This window comes from Amaranthus tricolor, chromosome 14, assembly GCF_026212465.1.
Source record: "Amaranthus tricolor cultivar Red isolate AtriRed21 chromosome 14, ASM2621246v1, whole genome shotgun sequence".
Classification (NCBI taxonomy): domain Eukaryota; kingdom Viridiplantae; phylum Streptophyta; class Magnoliopsida; order Caryophyllales; family Amaranthaceae; genus Amaranthus; species Amaranthus tricolor.
In genome coordinates, this window is record NC_080060.1 from 6,750,583 (window position 1) to 6,770,886 (window position 20,304).

At 33.2% G+C, this 20,304-nt stretch overlaps 1 protein-coding gene across 4 annotated transcripts; it reads left to right on the forward strand.

The window, feature by feature from the left end:
- Positions 1–9,005: 9,005 nt before the first annotated feature.
- On the forward strand, positions 9,006–20,009 carry LOC130800480 (probable UDP-arabinose 4-epimerase 3). 4 transcript variants are annotated; one of them, XM_057664037.1, is made up of 11 exons: positions 9,006–9,241; positions 9,829–9,931; positions 10,291–10,421; positions 14,146–14,259; positions 14,340–14,441; positions 14,800–14,891; positions 16,526–16,667; positions 16,891–16,988; positions 18,394–18,523; positions 19,213–19,357; positions 19,519–20,009. In XM_057664037.1, the coding sequence occupies exons 2-11, from the start codon at positions 9,871–9,873 to the stop codon at positions 19,758–19,760; spliced, it is 1,257 nt and encodes a 418-aa protein (XP_057520020.1). In that variant the 5' UTR covers positions 9,006–9,241; positions 9,829–9,870; the 3' UTR covers positions 19,761–20,009. The 4 variants fall into 4 exon arrangements, with proteins under 4 accessions (XP_057520020.1, XP_057520022.1, XP_057520021.1 ...); XM_057664039.1 differs by having other exon boundaries at positions 9,007–9,241; positions 9,829–9,910; XM_057664038.1 differs by lacking the exon at positions 9,006–9,241 and adding an exon at positions 9,287–9,638.
- Positions 20,010–20,304: the final 295 nt, after the last annotated feature.

The window sequence follows — 20,304 nt, forward strand, 5'->3', positions numbered from 1 at the left end:
TGAAGAGGCTGTCAGACACAGTGAGGCCCAAAGGTCGAGTACGCTGAACCAAGTGCGTACTCCTATTGATGACCAGGCTGACAGCCTCCAGAGTAGTTGGGGGGTTTATAGTGATGATGATAATGATGCTGATGATGTTCAGTTCCAACGTACTGAGTGTCGCCAAGTGGACTGGGCTGTTGTTCGCGGCCCCGACGGCAGATTTGCGCGGGGCGGCCCGAGTTCTTCTGCCGCATCTGAGCGCGCAGGACGTAGTTTTGTCGATAATCAGCCCTCACAGTCCACTAACACGGACTGGTTAGTGACATCACCCCAGCCCGGTGGGCCGACAGATACGCGACTGATCCCTAGCTATGGCGGGCACATAGCTAAACTTATTTATGACGGCTCCGAGCGTACGCCTCCGATTCTAGAATGCCGTATTAGGAAGAGACCGGTGGAGTCCATCATCAGACTGAAGGATATGTCCGATGCGCTAAACGATGTTCTACCTGCCACTTCCTTCGGCCGACTACCGGTCATTATGCACCAGCACATCGATTGTGCTTTGATATCTGCGTTCGTCGAGAGGTGGCAGCCGGATACGAACACCTTCCACATGCCCTGGGGAGAGATGACGATTATGTTGCACGACGTGCAACGCATATTGGGTATTTCTATTGAAGGTTCTCTGCCGGCTGAGCCTTCGGAGGCGGAGTGGGAGGTTGGTATCACCAATCTGTTCGGGGAGCCTCTGTCTGAGCTTCGGCGTAAAGGTTCATTCACCGGCGGATGCATAACCGTTGCTGAATTGATGCGGCTGTGTCATAGGTCGCAGGGCATGGATACCTAGAAGACAGCGTACTACATGGCTGTCATCGGCTCTACCTTTTTGGCGGATAAGTCCAGAATTGGCATGCGACCTCACCCGATACTTGCCGTGAACGACGATCAGCAGGACGTGGCCTGGGGTGCGGTGACCTTGGCGTTCTTGTACAGGCAGCTCGGAATGGCATCTAGGGCTGGTTGCAAGACCATTGCTGGATGCCTCACATTGCTCCAGACATGGATCTATGAGTACTTTCCCGCTTTCCACCCTCATGCTCGCCGAGAAGATGTGCCAAACATGACTAGGGCGGAGATGTGGACACCGAAAAAACCATGTCGTGAGCTGGACAGGTTGAGGGACTGCCGCAAGGTTCTTGATTCAATGACGGAGACTCAGGTACTGTACGTTACATTTTGTCATGCATGTTGTTTTCAATTTATAGTATTTTTTTGTGAACTTCGCTTGTATGCAGGTTGAATGGACTCCCTACAATTCTGCTGCTGGTGCGTATCTGAATGATCACCCACGCACCACCGTAATCGGGGGTATCACGTGCTTTGATGTTGTGGAGGTGTATTTGCCGGAGCGGACATTGCGACAGATTAGGTTCGTGCAGGCTATTCCTCCCGCTCCTATTAGACCAGCCAAGGCTGTCCGACCGGCACACGGTACCTACTACGTGACCTTTTCTTCTGCTGCTGTATATTTGGAGGCATGGAGTAGGTTCCCCTATAGTGCCCGCCTTGTTGAGCAGGGACTTCGTCGGGCTTCTGTTCCTTTTGAGGTTGAACCTAATTACGTTGATTGGTTCAAAGTGTGCTCACACCCGTACATAGCCCCGGACGAAGGGCCTACTTCCGGTCCTGGTCCTTCTCAGAGCAGATCTGAATACGTGAGTTTTATTATCATTTTTTTTTCAGATATTTTTTTTTAATGAATTAATAACGGACATTATCCTTTTGTGTTTTCAGTTCCTGAATGAATGGCCCAGTCGATTCGGTCCACTGGCAAGACTACCTGCTAAGGTTGCGGATTTGAACCCCCGTCAACGACATGCGTTAGAAATTTACCTTAATGATTGTAGAGATTTATTTGAAGAATGGCAAATTTTTAAAGAGCATGACCCTGCATAGTCTGTACTGAAACTATTTTACATTAATTATTGCATTTCTTTTCGTCAATGAATGTCATTCGTATACACAATAGTATAATTATGGATTATATACAATTTATAATGAATGTCGTGTATAAATTCTATGGAGTATCTAAATTTACAGCATCGTCAGCGGTGGTATTAGTTGGTTGTGAACGTAGCCCGCGTAGATTATTCCAGAGCATCGTCTTTCTGGTGGTTTACGACTACAATCATAAATTTACACCCGCAACTTCTACTTTTAGAACCAGGTCGGGCAATATTATCTAGATTATGTACATCACCCCTAATATTACCATAGCGGTGACATCTTAAATAGACACTAACTCTAGAACGTCCTTCTTTCTTTTTATAAGAAGCACGTGTAAATTGAAAACCGATTGTTATTGCTATCGCATCGGCCCAACTATGTAACTCATCTAAGGAGATAAATTCCCTATCCGTAACAAAGCTACCGGAGTAGTCTACGTTGTCTCCAAAGTTTTCAAACTCCTGCAAATTTGAAATATAAATAATATAAATTAAATACATTAATGACTACAATAATAATAATAATAATAATAATAATGACAACAACAACAACAAATTAAAAACATTACGTAAATAAAAAAATCTTAAAAATTAAAATTTATCAACAATAAAAATTAATACGGAAAATAAAAAAAAATTAATACGGAAAATAAAAAAAAATTAATACGGAAAATAAAAAATAGTACTAACAATAATAATAATAATAATTTAAAAAAAATTAATACGGAAAAAAAAAAAATTCACAGGCGCACAGATCTGTGCGCCTGAACCATGGTTCAGCCGCCCATATCTGTGCGCCTGAACCATGGTTCAGCCGCCCAGGTTTGTGCGCCTTTTTTTTTTTTTTTTTTAATTTTCTAACGACAACTTTACGTACCGCATCCGACTCATAGTCGCTTTCGTTAGCCATATTTAACGAATTACGGGTTACCACTTCTTTAACACTTTTTAGAGAGATAATACCAGTTTTTAGAGAGATAGTACCGTGTTTGAATTCGTACTTCATACGCATTTCAGAATTCCATATATATAGACAAATCTTACGCATTAAATTCTTATTAGTGTTATTAAGCGTGATTTACATTTATTATTAATTTTTAAGTATAGTGGCAATTTTGTAATTTTTTAAATACAGGGGCAAAAATGTAATTTTATAGGGGGTGGCGATAAAATGAAAAGGGGTGGCGAAAAATAACATCACCTTATTTAAAAAAGGGATCTAGTATGTACAAACAAAGAAAGCAACAACACAATGGAAAAAGAAGGGTACAAAGGTGTATCCGTGTATGTTGTATTTGTCGGTAAATTTAGGAAAATTAATGAAATTTGTAATGGAGTCTACAAAAAGTACTAAATTCAAAAATCAAGACAAAGTTCACACTGGGGACACCGCCATGAATACCATCAACAAAAGTTTCAACACAAGCTGTCTGGACGGCTGGTGTCACATAGAGATCACAATTGATCGGACTCAAGCGGATTCAAATGTTATGTCCTTTAACTTTGTTCGAAGTCGGATTCTCAAACATATGACAAAGTCGGAATATGATATCTTTTATAAAAAGTACTTGTGTATTATTTTTATTGACTATACATAAATTTATAACAACTTATGAAAGCTATATGTAAATTAAACTTTAAATAAAGAGTTTTTGTAAATGGTTATTATAACTCATTATCTATAGATTTGTACATTTGGAATTTTAGATGTTCGAACAAGTTTTGGGTACAATATTTTCGATTAGGTCAATTGTGATTCTTGTGTGTGCCAGTGCTGGTTCTGGGTGTTATGAATGGTATCATGTGTGACTCTTGAGTTGTGGAATCCAAAAGGGTGTAATTATGTGGGAGAGTATTCATAGAATTATTGGTGTTAATGAAGGTTAATGAAGAAGTAGAAAGGACTTGGTTTATGATTGCTCGATCAGAATTCTGGCAGAGGAAGCAGAATGGTCGCTCGACCTACCCGCTCGACCGAGCGAGCCTTATTGGTTGGTCGAGCGGTCAGACAGAAGGTATCCAGAAGGTATCTGCTGCTCGCTCGACCGAGCGAGCTCTCTGTTCCACTCGAGCGGTTTCTCTGATGTGCATGGAATGCTGTTTTCGACCTTTCAAGTTCTTGGAGTTATTTCATATTATTCATTACTCTATATTAATTTTGTATTCAAGTGAGCTATTGACATTCATGTACCTAGTACTATATATAGAGCTCTCATACTCACTCATCAAACACATCAAACACAACCCTTAAGCCAAACACATAGCCTTTTGTTTTTTATCTCTTACACAATTGTAATACTTCATTTGTAAGTGTTGTTTATACTCTTTTGATATAATATAAACAGAAACTACACACCACGGAGGACGTAGCCATCATTGGGTGAACCTCCTTAAATCTTTGTGTCTCTTTTGCTTAGTTTACATTATCAAACATTGTTTTGTTCATTGTTGTTTATCGTTCTTAACATCGTAACGATTTTGGCAAACATTTCACTGGGCAAGGGCAAACTGGGCCTACACCTAAAGCACACAAAAAAATGTCTTATTTTGCTTTTGCCAAGAATCGAACATAAGTTGCATGTAAAGAGGACTAGTGTTTTGTCATCAAGTTGCATCAAATGTTAATGCAACTTTCTATCGTTTAAGATAATTAAATCACGAGCAGGCGCTAAGCTATACCGGTCCGGCCTCCCTCGTCGAAAATATGATTATTTGTATTTTTAATTTTGGCCATTCTTACTTATTTATGATATATAGTTCAAATAGTGTAAAAATATAACAAAAATTACTCTAATTCAACGGATTGAGTAACACATTTATAACATAAGGTCTAGATATCAAATTCTAATTTAGACTATTCTTTTTAATAAACTAATAAATTTATATAATAATGTCATTACTCTTTATCTCTAAATATGTTATATTTATCTTTTTAGTATATGTGTTTATATTTATGCCATCTTAATTTTAATAATTTTTTTAGAGACTAATTAGAGGAATAATAGAGTCAAGATTTTTTCAAAAGTAATAGTATAGGGAAGCTTTAACTCCATATGTTAAATATAATTTTTTTATGAATCAACTTTATTTCAATCTGTATGATATTTTTATAATTCAACTAATTTTTATGTAATAAATAATTTGCTCATATATCGCCTCTGACCACGAGTGACTGTTGTAATAACTAATAAGCACAAAGCAACACACACATCGCAAATGCAATAAATATTATTTAATAATTATAATATTTTTAATTTTCTTATCGGTTTACTTTTTGTGTGACTAAATTTCCTAATTTATGATTTTTTCTATGTATTTCCTTTTATTATAATACATTGCTTTTGAGTATATTTGACTAATATTATATTTATTAATTTGACCTAAACGACGATAAATATAATTGTGATTTTTTTATATGGACTTTTATGTGGTCATTCGAAATTGTAATATTTTGATACAAATATTTGATCGATTGCAAGGATAAGTGGATTTTAAGTTGTACAATCTCATTTTTCAAAACATGTTTTTGTGTTGTCTTTGTCAAAATAATGTTGATTCATTTAACTATTGCTTTGCAATAATTAGTATAAGAAAACTTCTCTTGATTTAGACATTGTTATTAGTGATTTTGCATCGAAAATTGCCCTTATAAGTTAGAAATATTTTTATTTGATTTTATATGATGTAGCAGTGCATACTTTATTTGAAAAAATAGCATTATCAATTTCAAGTAATATGGAATGAAGGAATGATATAGTTAGGACCCGTAAATTATTTCCCGCCCCAAGCCCCTATGATCTCAAGGACGGTCTTGGTGTGTGCTTATTTATTAAACATCATGTCCATCTGATTATACATAATATAATGTCAATGAACCAATTTAACCAAAATCTTAAGCTGATGGTTGAGGCCCCAAGATATGTTATATACTCTAACACGCCTCCTCACACGAGACCCCATTGGGCTAGAAGTGTGGATGCGCATAGGCGCTGAATATTCCACTTTAAATAAGGGGTGGTTGAGATTCGAACCCGTGACCTCTCACGTTGGCTCTGATACCATGTCAAGGAACCAATTTAACCAAAAGCTTAAGCTTTTGGTTGAGTTGGTTCCTTGGCATATAATATTTAAATAATCATGGATTAAAACTTTATCTATGTGCTAGATAGTTTTAGCTTATGTCGTTATTGGACTGTCAAAATCCTTTCAACCATTGATTAAAATTATTTTACTTGATTAATCTAACTTTATCTTATGATGAAGTTTTTTAATACTTGGTGGATTGGACTTGATCAACTACGTTTCTATGACCTGTTCTCTAATTAAATGGTCATACTCTGTCCATAAGATAACCACATTAATATGTCTTTATCAATTATAAACTATAACTATTTGCATAAAATAAATTATACACTTAAATATTGGAACAAAATTATAGTTGGAAATATTTGATATTATTACCATAATTAAGTTTTAATTTTAATATTTGTTATAATGATTATTTTTATTATTTATTAACAAAATACTTATTATATACTCGATACGAACATTAACAAAATATTACAATATATTTGATGTTATAACTATTAAAACTTAATTATGGTAATAATATCTTATATTACCGACAAATAGTTATAACATCAAAATATTATTACCATAATTAAGTTTTAATAGTTATAACATCAAATATCAATAATCAATAAAATAATAAAATATATTAATGAAGAAATGAATTGAAATACGTGTCACATTATCATTAAAAAAATTTTCGCCTTTTTCTATCTTTAAGAGGAAAAGTTTTGATATTTGACTTAATATTTAGGAAAAATTGTTGTAATTATCCAACCTATTTTCAATTACCTGTCCATAATCTCATCTTTTGAAATTTTTTTAATAATCCAACCTTTGCTTCTATTTTGTTGTTCATGGACCCTTTAGAAAATGACTAGCTATATCAGGCTACAACTCATGTTCTCCTTCTTTTTAATAATCCAACCTATTTCCCATTACCTGCGAATAATCCCACCGTCTGAACTTTTATTTAATAATCCAACCTTTATTTTCATTTTGTTACTAATGGACCTTTCAAGAAGCTAAATACTCAATTTGTCTTTGCCATTAACTTATAATAGTCCAACATGTCTCATCCATACATGTTAAGTCTTTTTTAATTTCTTTAATACATTTTCTCTTTAATTATTATAAAAAAATCCACAATTTTTAAAATACTCAATTTCTCTTTGGTATTGATTAAAAGGGGTATTTTACTTTGAAGGGAAGTGAAAAACTTACGACTATTATTAATTTTTTATAATATTTTAACGTGTAAATTTCAACTTGATAAAGATAATATATAACAGGTTGGGTGTGGGTCAGCGGGTCGGATTTTTAAACATCCCTATTTGATGGTATATGTATGTAAAGACAATTACTATTTATGCAGTGATCAATTTCACAAGCTTGGAAAGTAATAGTAATTTCATTTAATTTCTTGAAGGGTCTATTGGCAATAAACAAAAAGTAAAGGTTGGACTATTGAACAAAATTTTAAAGGTGGGATTATTGATAGATAATGAAAAATAGATTGGATTATTATAAAGAAGGAAGAAGATAAGAGGTAACCTGATATAGTAGGTTATTTCTTTGAAGGGTCCATTGGCAACAAACTGAAAGCAAAGGTTGGATTATTAAAACTTTTCAAAAGATGGAATTATTGGCAGATAATTGAAAATAAGTTGGATTATTCACAACAATTTTTCTTGATTTAAAGGGATAATACACTTTAAAGGGAAGTGAAAAAATACGACTATTATTAATTTTTTATAATTATATTTATTATATAAAATTTTAACGTGTAAATTTCAACTTGATAAAGATAATACATAACGGGTCAGTAGTTATCCGACTCAATGTATTTTGTGGCTCATGACCCAACCTAATAAGGCGGGTCGGGTACCCGACTCGGGTCAGATTTTTAAATACCCCTAGTTAATGAGATATGTATGTAAAGACAATTATTATTTATGCAATGTTCAACTTCATAAGCTTGAGAAATAATTGCAATTTCATTTAGTTTCTTGAAGAGTCTATTGACAACAAACTGAAAGGAAATGTTAGATTATTAAAAAATTCTAAAGGTGGAATTATTGACAACTAATGGGAAATAAGTTGGATTATTATAAAGAAGAAAGAAGATGAGAGATAACTTGATATAGCATGTGATTTTTTGAAGGGTCTGTTAACAACAAACTGAAAGTAAATGTTAGATTATTAAAAAAAATTCAAAAGGTGGGATTATTGGCAAGTAATTGAAAATAAGTTGGATTATTTACAATAATTTTTTCTAATATTTAAGGAAACAATTAACTCACTAAAATCAATAATCAATCAATAAAATACAAAATAACTGATAAAGAAACGACTTAAGATACGTGTCATATTGTTATTAAAAATTTTTCCATCTTTTTTCTATCATTAACAAGGAAATTTAAATTTTTGATATTTGACTTAATACTTAAGAAAACAATTAACTCATTACATGTAATATTTATTGATTGACTATTACCACATTTGATGATATATTAAAATAATATAATTCCTTATATAAACTAAAAAAATATACATGAAAATTTTTACTTTAACTTAGATAATAAATCATTATCACATAATAAATAAGCTAACTAATTTTACTATTTTTCAACTAAATCCTCCCTTCTATTTATCATGATTAAAGACTTTTAAATTTTATTTGTCTTAATTACCAATAATTACTATGAGTATATGTATAATAAATTATTTATTCACTTTGATAATGACAAAATCATAACAAATACAAACAAAAATTTAATAATTCAGTTTATCTTGTAAATAAATTAATTTTATAAAATGATATCATTATTCATACAAGTAAATATTTATGGTATTCGTGTTTTATATGAAAAATCCATTTAGTGATTAATAATGATGAGAAAGTAGAATATATAGATTAATTTAATGAAACTTTGACCAATCGTTATCGCACTTCAACATTTTCTGTTTCCCATCCTTCTCCCTCGTCTTCTTTCTTCCTCCTCTTTTCCCAGTTATTCCAACTCATTCACAAGTTTTGACGTTCTTCAGTCATTTATTCTTTCCACCATTTTACGAACCCTAATTTTCCATTTTTCATCAATTTGTAAAGTTCGCTTTTCAATTTCCACTTCTCTCTTAAATTTTTCTTGCATCTGCCATTGCCATTGTCATTTCTATTGGTATGTATTGTTTCTTCTACATTTTTTCATCAATTGCTCTCTTTGAACTTTTTTCCCAAAAAGAGCTAAATTTATGTTTTTTGATTTTTTAAAAATTAAATTTTAAAATTGATTACTTTTAGGGTTGGAACTATTCACGGCGACTGTATATTTTGGATGATAGCGCATGCATGTTCATGTGGATGTGGTGTTGTTACCGTGTTAGGTTACCAAATTTATCCCGACACTTTTTATATTTCGAGATATTGCCACTCCTTTTGCCTTTTCCCACTACTTACGGAGTAGCTTCTAGCATCAATTTGATTTCTCTAGTTTTTCCTGCCTACGAATTCTCTTCCTTTATCAATGTGCTTTTTTCATTGATTTCTCTTCAACATCGGCGTGTTTTATCTTTTGGGTGCGTTTTTGGAATAATGTGTAATGAATTAACGGTTTCAGATTTTCATTTATTATTTTTTTATTTATTTTACTCGTATGTTTGGTTATGATTTTGTAATAATCAATTAGTTCCTTTACATCAAATCGTCATGGGATATTAATAAACTAATGTATGAGTATAATGATGATTGATTGTGATAATTCTGCAGATGAATAGATTTGGTTGATTGGTGATTGAAATTGTTCTCCAAATGCTCGGGTTTAGCAGGGCAAGAACCCAACCGAGAAACGGTAGATCTTTATCACTTGGCGGTCCGTTTTTCTTTCATCATTTTTTTTACATAGTTCATATGTTTTTCCGGTATTTTGCATTTTGCAGTTGTTATTTCTTAAAATCTCAATACAGAAAGGAAAAAATATAAGCAGTTCATAAATTGAGCTGTTTTCTATTACTGTTTGTGGTTGCAGTGATTAATGTTGGATCTCGTTTTTATTCTCCTTTTGTTCAATCTGTTGTAGCTGAAGCTATTGTGTTGGTTAGACCGTAATGATTGTGGTGTATTTTTCACGCGTAACTCTAATGTCACGGATATCATATGTTTAGGTTAGAGATATGTTTAGGTGAAGACGGATTTTTCTGTTTATTTTATTCTTTTTCATGTGGTTTGTAGGCATGGATTTTGCTGATCCGAAACGAAAAGGGAATGTTGTAGGTAAAGTCATTGTTGCTGCTGGGTTGATTGCATTTTGCCTTATTATGATCAAACAGTCTCCAAATTTCAGCAGGCCAATCCCAATTGATGTAAGTTAATATATGTACTGTTTAAAGCTTTCTGGTTTGTTAATATTTCAGTTGATGCATGAAGTCTGACCTATCTTTGACGCTAATCCTTGTTTGTGTCTGATAACGTGGCTGTAGCTTGCTTCATGAAGAACAAAAATTTGAGAGTAGTGAGAATGTGGAAGTTATACTTAAGGTTTAGATTAAAAAATCATTGTACTTTAATTTAATGATTTTAAGTAACGAGTGTCTGTTATCAGTGATTTGGTTTTAGTTGAAGGGACTTGTGGCAATCTGATTTTGCAATTAAATTTACTTGTTCAAATCTATGTTCAATACGTCAATAGTATGCTTTACTTGCACTAATTGTCTTTTTTTGCGGGTTCCTAGTCCGTTGCTGTTAAGTTGTCTTAAAAGTTTGGTATACTTTCCTTCCTACTTTAATTCGCACATTTTTGTTAGGCTTTTTTCTGTTATAAATGCATTGACATTGATATATTAAGTGTACGAATTGTATTGTTTTCAGATTTTGCTCTAGATGATTTTTGTAGGAATGAATGGAGAATCTCAATGTAATACTTCTTTTTTCAGGGATGCCTTATCCCTAATCTTGTATCTTATTATTTATTTAATCTGAAAAATTGTTAAAATTAATCACAATTGTGACTTATTCACTCAAAATAATCACTAGTATACATTAACTTTTAAACATTAACTTTTAAATATTCTATAGCATTAGAAGAACCTTATCATAATAGTTTGAAGTTTTTATTTATCTTCTCAAAATACTGCGAATTTGTTTAATAAAGAACATACGTTGGATTATTATGAGAAGGAAGGCTATGCCATAACATGAATTATTTTGAGTCAACCAATATTTGATATTTTTTTGAAGTATGAGTTACATTTGGGATTGTTTTGACAAATTTTAGTACTTTTAATTTAGCTATATTTTTATTTTTGATTGTTGTCTAACATCAATTTCTCTTTTATTCTAATTCACAAACTCATTTTAGTACTTTTAATTTAGTTATATTTCTATTTTTGATGGATGAGCAGGCATACCGACTTGCTTTTTTGTTTAATCTTTTATTACATATTAATCAAGGCTTGTTGTAGTTGCAAATTCAAAGAAACACATGAAATAACACTATATGCCTAATCTAATCTGTGTTTGTATTTACCAAACATGTGTATCAAGAAACAACAGTAACTTTTAACTACATATAAAGAAATTTAGTACCTTTATTTGAAGTTATGTGAGAGGGTGATAGAATGAATATCGCATGAGAAAACTACAACCATTAACCAATATATCAGTACCAATGGTTTTCCACTCTTCCACATGGATTTGTCTTCTCCATTCATTTCAACTTTTTACTATCTCAAGTGGTAAGTCTAGATCCTTCATATTCCTTTACACTCATGTCATCCAAGTCATCTTTAATTTTCCTTGCCCTCTTTTTAAGTCTGTTCCAACTTTTTGTCTTTCTTACCGACCCATTCACCAGCACCTCGTATTGCACATGTCCAAACCATTTTAAACGATTTTTCACATCTTCTCCTCAATATTTACAACTATTATACCCTTTCTATGGCTTCGTTTTGAATTCTACCTCTCATAGTATGCCCACTCATCCATCAAATCATTCACATTTGCACTACTCTCGTCCTTCGACTGTGATCCTTTCTAAAAGCTATTTAACCTTAAGGGTACACCTCGATCACATAATATCTCGTAATCGCTTTTTATTTTTGCCACCCACGTTTGTTTTATGGGTCACATCTTGTTGGATTCACCCACTACTTTGAGATATGGACCCAAGCTATATGAATTATCCACTTGGAGTGATTTCTTTTTCTTCAAGCTTTAAAGTGTCTCTCGTTGTCTCATTTGTCTTAAAGTTACACTCCATGCACACTGTCTTGCTTCGACTTTCGAAATCTTGTGACTTCAACTCTTGTCTCCATCTTTCTAACTCGGGATATACCCCCACCTTGGTCTCATTTATAAAAAAACTCTGGACTTCAAATAATTTAGTTTTGTTGAAGGCCACTTGATGCTACTATAAGGCAAAAAAAATGTGTAAATAATATTTATTGATCTTGAAAAGACATATGACAAAGTACTAAGATAAGTAATTTGGTGCGGTAATGGGTTATGAAAAAGAAAATTACACAATATAAATATATTAGTATAGCCTAAGTGTCAACACATATTTATGAGAATATGCTTCAATTTTAGGACATATACAGGAGTGATTGAAGATTTTATAATCATAATTGATGTACACTAAGGTTTTGCATTGAGCCCTTTCTCTTTAGTAGCGGTCTTAATGGGATAAAAGGACCTATTTAGGGATAAGTTCTATGGTGCATGTTATTCTCGAATGACATCTTACAGTAGACAAAATTAGAGGTGCGGTAAATACTAATATAGAGATGTATAGAGATGTAGAGACTTCATAAAAACGTATAGATCTTATTTGACGTAAGAAATAATAAATAGTATATGAAATGTTGTTTTAGTACAAGGATCATAAAAGCGATATTGTATAATTTTTACTTAGGATCTCACACCAAGTTATAGTTTTGGGTAGCGTTGCTCAATTTTTTAGATGAACAAGACGTTACGTATAGGCTCAAATAGAGAGCTCTGACACTACCATTAGATCAAACATTATTGGTAGACGATCGTGATTTTAGAAGAGATCGTTGTTAAAGAATGAGGATAGTTGACATGCGTAAGTTAAGATAGATGAGTGAAACATCCATTAAATGATATAATTTTAAATAATGGCATAAGGATTTTTGGGGTAGTAGATTTTTAAAATGAAATGAGAGAAAATCGTTTACGAGGTTTGATCATGTGCAAAGAAAAGAAAACCGAAAAATGCACTAGTTTAAAAAGTGTGAAATTGGAACACTAAGGTGTTTAGAAGAGAAGATGTTGGTTTAAGATGACTTAAACTTTAGAAATGAAGAATGATATGAATTGAGATTTGCACGAGCGTATGGCAAGTTGCTGATTTGTTGTAGATTAGTATTAGATATGGTCGAGTATTGTACAATCTATTTTATTGCATGTTTCACACGCTGATTTGTCTTTGTTTAGGATTAAAACTTTGCCATTGTTGTTCAACCTTGTATTGTTTAGACCCATAAAAATTCCTAGCTAGTAGATGCTTACATCCAAGAAGGTTTTGAAGTGGAGAAAAGGCATTTGGTATATGTCACAGGGCATACTATCTTATTGATGAGGTAACCTTGAAAAAACGTTTTGGTATAATCTAAGAAGTATTGTTAAGAATCGGATCACCATAGTAATCTTTGTATGATATGGTTGGAATGGCATGTGATAACCTGTTTACATGGTGGCACAATAATTTGCCTTTAAGGCAACAATTTTCTTGTGTGTCAACGTTCAAGCTGGGGTTGAAAGACCTTCTGTGTGGAGGAACACTAGGAAATTTTGAATAAATTACCTCTAAGAGAGAACTTTTTACACAAGTAATTGACATGGCTTTGTATTTATTCACTTTCTAAACAGTATCATCTGGTATGAGTACTCCTCTGTTAGGGGTTCCTTTCTTGTTGAGTTTGCTTAGGCTTGCAACGTACTCAACCATTGATGTTGCCTTCCCTTCAACAGAAAATGACAAAGAAAAAACAAGAATGCAAATTGGTTCTTCAATTTACTTACGATTTTTTTTGCTATTGATGTGTTGCTTTCTTGCTCCTATAGTTTTCCCGCGGTGAAGTGGGCTTTACTCATGTCCTGGTAACTGGGGGTGCTGGCTATATTGGGTCCCATGCAGCACTTAGACTACTAAAAGACTCATATCATGTGACAATTGTGGTATCCTCTCTTTCCTATCATCTTTGCTCCTACTAGTCAAGTAGCTTTTGAGCTTTACAAAGAAGTTTCATGATGTACAGGACAATCTTTCTCGTGGGAATCTTGCTGCTATTGAGATTTTACAAAGTATGTTTCCAGGAAAACTTCAGTTTATATATGCTGATCTGGGAGATGCTAGTGCTGTATCCTTCTTGTTGGAGTTCATGAAATTCTGATGTGGAATGGGCTCATCTTGTTTTTACTGTACAAGATGTCTTTGATAATCAGATCTTAAAAATGATACATATTGTTTTTGTCAGTGATTTCTTTCTAGCTGAATGTTTGCATGTACTATTGGTTTTTATTTCTATTTTATATCTTTTTTGTTTTTTTTTTCTGCGAGTTTCTGATATTTCTCTTAGCGTTTTCTGGTAAAGATGTTGGGCCTTTTTCACGATATCTTTTTTGTTTTTTTTTCTGCGAGTTTCTGATATCTTAAAACATCGATATATGTGTAGTAAGGGACTTTTGTTTTCCTCTATTTTCCTTAATGTATGTCAGGTAAATAAACTTTTCTCAGAAAATGCTTTTGATGCTGTGATGCATTTTGCTGCCGTTGCTTATGTAGGAGAGAGCACTCTCGATCCTCTTAGGTAAGCATCTATTGTTTGTTTTAAATGAATAAGAACTTTTTCCTTATCATAATAATTGGGAGTTTGACGGGGAATGTTCTAGCATTAGACAAATATTATGTTTGATGTTTGATGGAATGACTTATATTGAAATTGTTATTTAGGATGGGAATTATATCTTTTTAAGTTTTCTGCTATATATGTAGTATATGTTCTCGTGCAATGCACTAATGTATAAATTTTTTAACTTACATAAATATAAATTTAATTGAAAAAATTGGCAATTATATACATAATTTTCTAATGTATCACATGATAGTATGAAGTGTGATGATGAAATCAATATGACTATGCGATCTTTATAATGACAATTAAGTCATTTTTTTTCCATTTCCATCATCAATAAATAGAAATGCATGATTCCTTATTTATTTAATTTTTTTAATGCCCACATAGAATGTCTATCAGCCGATAAAATTAATCCATATTAGCTAAATATTCAAAAGCTTGAAATTTGGAATTTTTACTCTATCATTAGTGTATGGTATGACTGTATAGTATACTGTTATGTTAATAAAGTATTTTGTATTTTTAGTTTGCTTTTCTTCACTAATACCCGTTGGTTAATGTGATGTTAGATTGTGCTTAATTTTATGGTTCGGTTTATATTGACGCGACATTACATTTGCAAAGATGTGATCTTATATTACATTGGTAGCATTTTAACCTTAATGTTTATATGAAAAGGAGACTCTTGGACTGCTTTAGTCAGAAATTTGGGTGGGCAGAGTGGTTTTAAATGCATAATTTTTAGGTATGCTGGGTTCATAATACGCTATGTTACCTAGATTTTGGTGTTTGACATGTATCCCTAATGGCTAAAAATTGAAATTTAGGAAACAAGGATAATTAGGACATGGACATGGACAGGGACACGATGATATTATATTAGAATTTTAGTACAGTAAAAACTATTTATTTTTGTAAAAATATTAAGAATTGAAATAAAAATTAATTTTTTTTTATTGTAGTTGTGTTGCTTCAAAATTTGAAAAGAACTCTTATGTACTCCCTCGTTCCCTATGAAATTGCACATATTTTCTGTTTTACTTCGTCCAATTTAATTTGCACCATGTTTTGGTAGTGATCTCACTTCTTTTCTTTTAATCTCATCCACTAACTTATTTACTTTATTCATTTTAGCCACTCATTTTGTCCATTCACTTGTATTTTGTCTTATTCCCCAACTACAAATTAAACTTCTAGAAAAACAGAGTGCAATTTTATAGGAAAAAGAGAGTATATATGTACATCAAAATATAGGGTAAAATATAAAGGGTAATGAGGCTATTTTGTTACTTTGCGGTATATTTTTCGTACTAAATTTGTTGTCACATGTTTGAAGGGGAGACATTGCCTTACTCATTATAGAGATTTCAGGGGATTATGGCATAGAGCATATGCTTATCAGATCCATATGTGGGAATGAACATGCCTTAGAAGTTAGATCATCATAGGCTGTTCTATTGTCAATTTTTGAATAATTTAGATGCATTTTCAACTCACAAATTCTTTACCTTTTGAACTACTTATGCCAGTTGAATTCTTGATTTACAGTATTTGTGAAGTTATGAACTATCAACTGTCTTGTTCAGATATTATCACAATATAACGTCGAACAGTGTGGTAGTACTGAAGGCAATGGTAAAGCATGGAGTACCGACGTTGATATATTCAAGTACATGCGCAACATATGGTGAGCCTGAGAAGATGCCCATAACAGAGGAAACTCCTCAGGTGAGAACCTATGAAGTTCTGTGCTCAATTCTGATTTAACTTGTTCGGATTTTCAATTGCTACATGTTTTTGGGGGTATATAATTAAGTTGTTGAAAACGAGTTCTGTGCTCAATTCTGATTCTGTTGTTGTTTCAGATACCCATCAATCCATATGTTAAGGCTAAGAAGATGTCAGAAGATATCATTTTGGGTGCTCAATTCTAATTATGTTGTTATTTCAGATACCTATCAATCCATATGGTAAGGCTAAGAAGATGTCAGAAGATATCATTTTGGATCTGTCGAAGCAAAACACAGACATGGCAATTATGATTCTAAGGTATGTCCTTCCCTGAAGCAAAGAAAAGAAGCTTCATTTTTATTCTAGGATTTGCATTATGTTACCTTATCTTATAATAAATCATGCAATTCAAAACTGCTTCTTCTACTTTTTGCTGGACCTTGAAAATTTCATTGAACCACTTTATCAAATACCACCTCTTATGCTGCTCCACCTTTTTGTCATGAATTTAGTTTATGGGGCAGGGAAGCTCATGAGGTTTAAATGTGAGGAGAAAGATAGAGCTATTAAAATGGTCTAATGTACATAATATTACCCTTTATTCTTTCTAAGATCATGAGTATAGAAACTTTACATAAGAGTACCTCCACCATTTTGCAGAATTGGGGTCTAATCCCGCTCACCTTTTAAAAACACATTTGGACTTATTTGAACTTATTGTTTATAGTAATTGGTCTTGGGAAACTCTTATATTCGAATGTATCTGAACTTATTGGTCCTTATTAACCCTTTTATGAATAGAACATACCTCCGATAAAATTTTCCCCTTTATTGACTCTATCTATTCGCTTTCTTCTATTTTTGCTCACATTTACTTTCTTTAGTCCATGTTATAGTATTGACCAGGGATTATATTCCCACCATGTTGATATTATTATCAATGGATGGTGATCTCAAAAAATTCTTTTTGCAAAAGAGGTACAGTCATACTGAGACACTATGTCAACAAATATAATAAAACGTGGCATGAGTTGGATGAGGAGCTGGAATGCAAAGTTGAAAGTGAGGAGTAATTAGTAGTTAATTGTTTCATTTTTCCAATGCATTTCATATTAGAGTCACACTCAATGCATAGATGCTATATCTTGATTAAAGTCTTAAAATTTGTCCCATTGCTGATGGCTTCTTCTCACTTCAAATTCTATATGCACGATTGCTGCACTTCCTAACTTCTGTGTCCTCTGATATTATGCCCATTCATTCTTTTAATGTTGATGACCTCACTGATGATTCTTCTTTTCCCCATATGTCTTTCTTTCTGGCCTCAATTTCTTGCACACTTTCAAGACGGATCAAAGCATTGCGGTTGAGATTAAAGATATGTTCACTGTTAGAATTATCTAGTGTTGTTTGGCTAAATTTAACATATATGTTGCACTGTCTCTAGATTGGAGAACACATCAGGCTCATGCCTTGAAGATCTGATGTTCTTTCAAGATTTTGGTCATGATTTACATAGTCAGGCCTCTGTTTGGTAGACGTCATTAAGTGCTCTAAATGCTTTGCATTTTTTAGAATGACTGTAAAAGTTTCAAGATCTGATGTTCTTTCAAAATTTTTGGTCATGATTGATCTGATCTATTGGTTCATGTAACCAATTCCAATCTTTTGGGGTAAGGGCTTTGGAATTGTTGCTAAATCTTATTCTGTTTCTGCTTGTTAGATATTTTAATGTCATTGGATCTGATCCCGATGGAAGACTGGGGGAGGCTCCTAGACCTGAATTGCGAGAGCATGGACGGATTTCAGGTGCCTGTTTTGATGCAGCTCATGGAATTATTCCTGGATTGAAGGTATATTGGGGTTGTTTTTATTCGTCTGATTAGTATATTCAAGTAACTTTGTGACCTTGTATGCATGTTCATGATAGTGTCATCATTTATGGACACTCAAGTTGGACGCACTTCTGCTGTTCTATGTTCATGATCTCTGTATATATGGATGTCAGTATACTGCGAAATCATGTAAAAGATCTGTGAAAAATTTTATCACGCTGTTAAAGTATCATTTGTTGCTCAATCAAATCTCCTAGTTTGCGTGCTTGGAAACCTCTTTTCCAAACAGGTTGCATTATGTGAACTTGATTAGTCATTGTTTGCATATAAATAGTCAATCTGGATCACTTGTATTACTTTGCTAATTGATAATCCCTCTGTATCAAAGCAAGTGTCCTATTTCTATAATTTCATTGCAAGTGTCTCATTTTCTTTTATAGAGAGCTATTTGTGGATCATATTCGTTTGAGCCTCACAAGATTCCGTAAGTTTAATTTTTATGCACAAATTGATATTTTCCTAAAATTTGTGCTATAGTATGTGACGCACTTGTCATTTGATTTTGCGAGCTCAGTACCAGCTTGGCTGCTTCCTGCCACTGCCAATTGCTCAATTTAGAGAACAAAGAAACATGCTCTTTTAATCACTTTCCAATACCTTGCCATTGTTTTTATATGGTTTACATCTGATATTGATTATCGCTTCAGGTAAGAGGAACAGATTACACGACTCCAGATGGCACCTGTATAAGAGATTACATTGACGTGACCGATCTGGTCGATGCTCATGTCAAAGCTCTTGAAAAAGCTAAACCGGGCAAAGTTGGAATTTACAATGTTGGAACAGGAAAAGGTTATTAACACATCTTTATATTCATCCTTTCCCATCCCGAGATTTTGTAGGATAAACTGTTTCACTAAAAGATTAAATATAAAAGTACATTTTTTCAAAATATTTCTATAGCTACCTGTACTGAAGTCTGTGGAAACGCCCATTCTATCTTGTTTCACCAGGTAGATCTGTCAAAGAATTTGTGGAAGCCTGCAAGAAAGCAACAGGGGTAGACATCAAGGTCGATTACCTCCCTCGTCGCCCAGGAGATTATGCCGAAGTCTACAGTGACCCAACAAAGATTAGGGAGGAACTCAATTGGACTGCACGGTATACTGATCTCGAAGAGAGTTTGCAGATAGCATGGAGATGGCAGAAGACTCATCGGAATGGCTACAGACATGCATTAGCAACAGCTATATAAACGGATAATCCCCCGCTTTAGGATTTCATACGGCTATGTACTATGTAGACTCTGATTTCAGTTTGCAGATCATTTAGGAGAAGAGGGTGCGGATTATGTAGGTAATAATTCTTTTATCATCATTGTTTGAAATTATACTTATTCTGTAGGATAGTGGTAGAGAGCAATAATCCTTTTGTTTCAGATGTTTGTCACTTAGATGTATAATTTAAACAATATTTATATCAGTGAGAGACATTATTTTATGAATCTTGAGGCAGGTGTTCAGATTTTAGTATTACTCATCTTGTTTATAGAGTATATATATTTATTTTCTTTTGTACAATTTTTAAATATATTTAATTTCATATGATACATAATTACAATATATAAGATACACAGATTTCTAAATAGATTTAATCATTATTATAGTCGGTGTATCTTGCTTGCTCATAAAAAATTCGAATAAGAGGTGCAGTACAAGGACTTTTTGTGAGGTCATTCATCTTAAAACTACTTTCGTCCAAATATGATTATAAAATTCAATATGACGATCTTATAAAAA

What these genes read in the sequence shown, in the direction of transcription:
- LOC130800480 (XM_057664037.1), top strand. Translation starts at nt 9,871, where the DNA reads ATGCTCGGGTTTAGCAGGGCAAGAACCCAACCGAGAAACGGTAGATCT. An exon ending in GCAGGCCAATCCCAATTGAT is followed by an intron (nt 10,422 to 14,145) that starts GTAAGTTAATAT and finishes TTGCTCCTATAG; the next exon opens with TTTTCCCGCGGTGAAGTGGG. An exon ending in ATCTGGGAGATGCTAGTGCT is followed by an intron (nt 14,442 to 14,799) that starts GTATCCTTCTTG and finishes AATGTATGTCAG; the next exon opens with GTAAATAAACTTTTCTCAGA.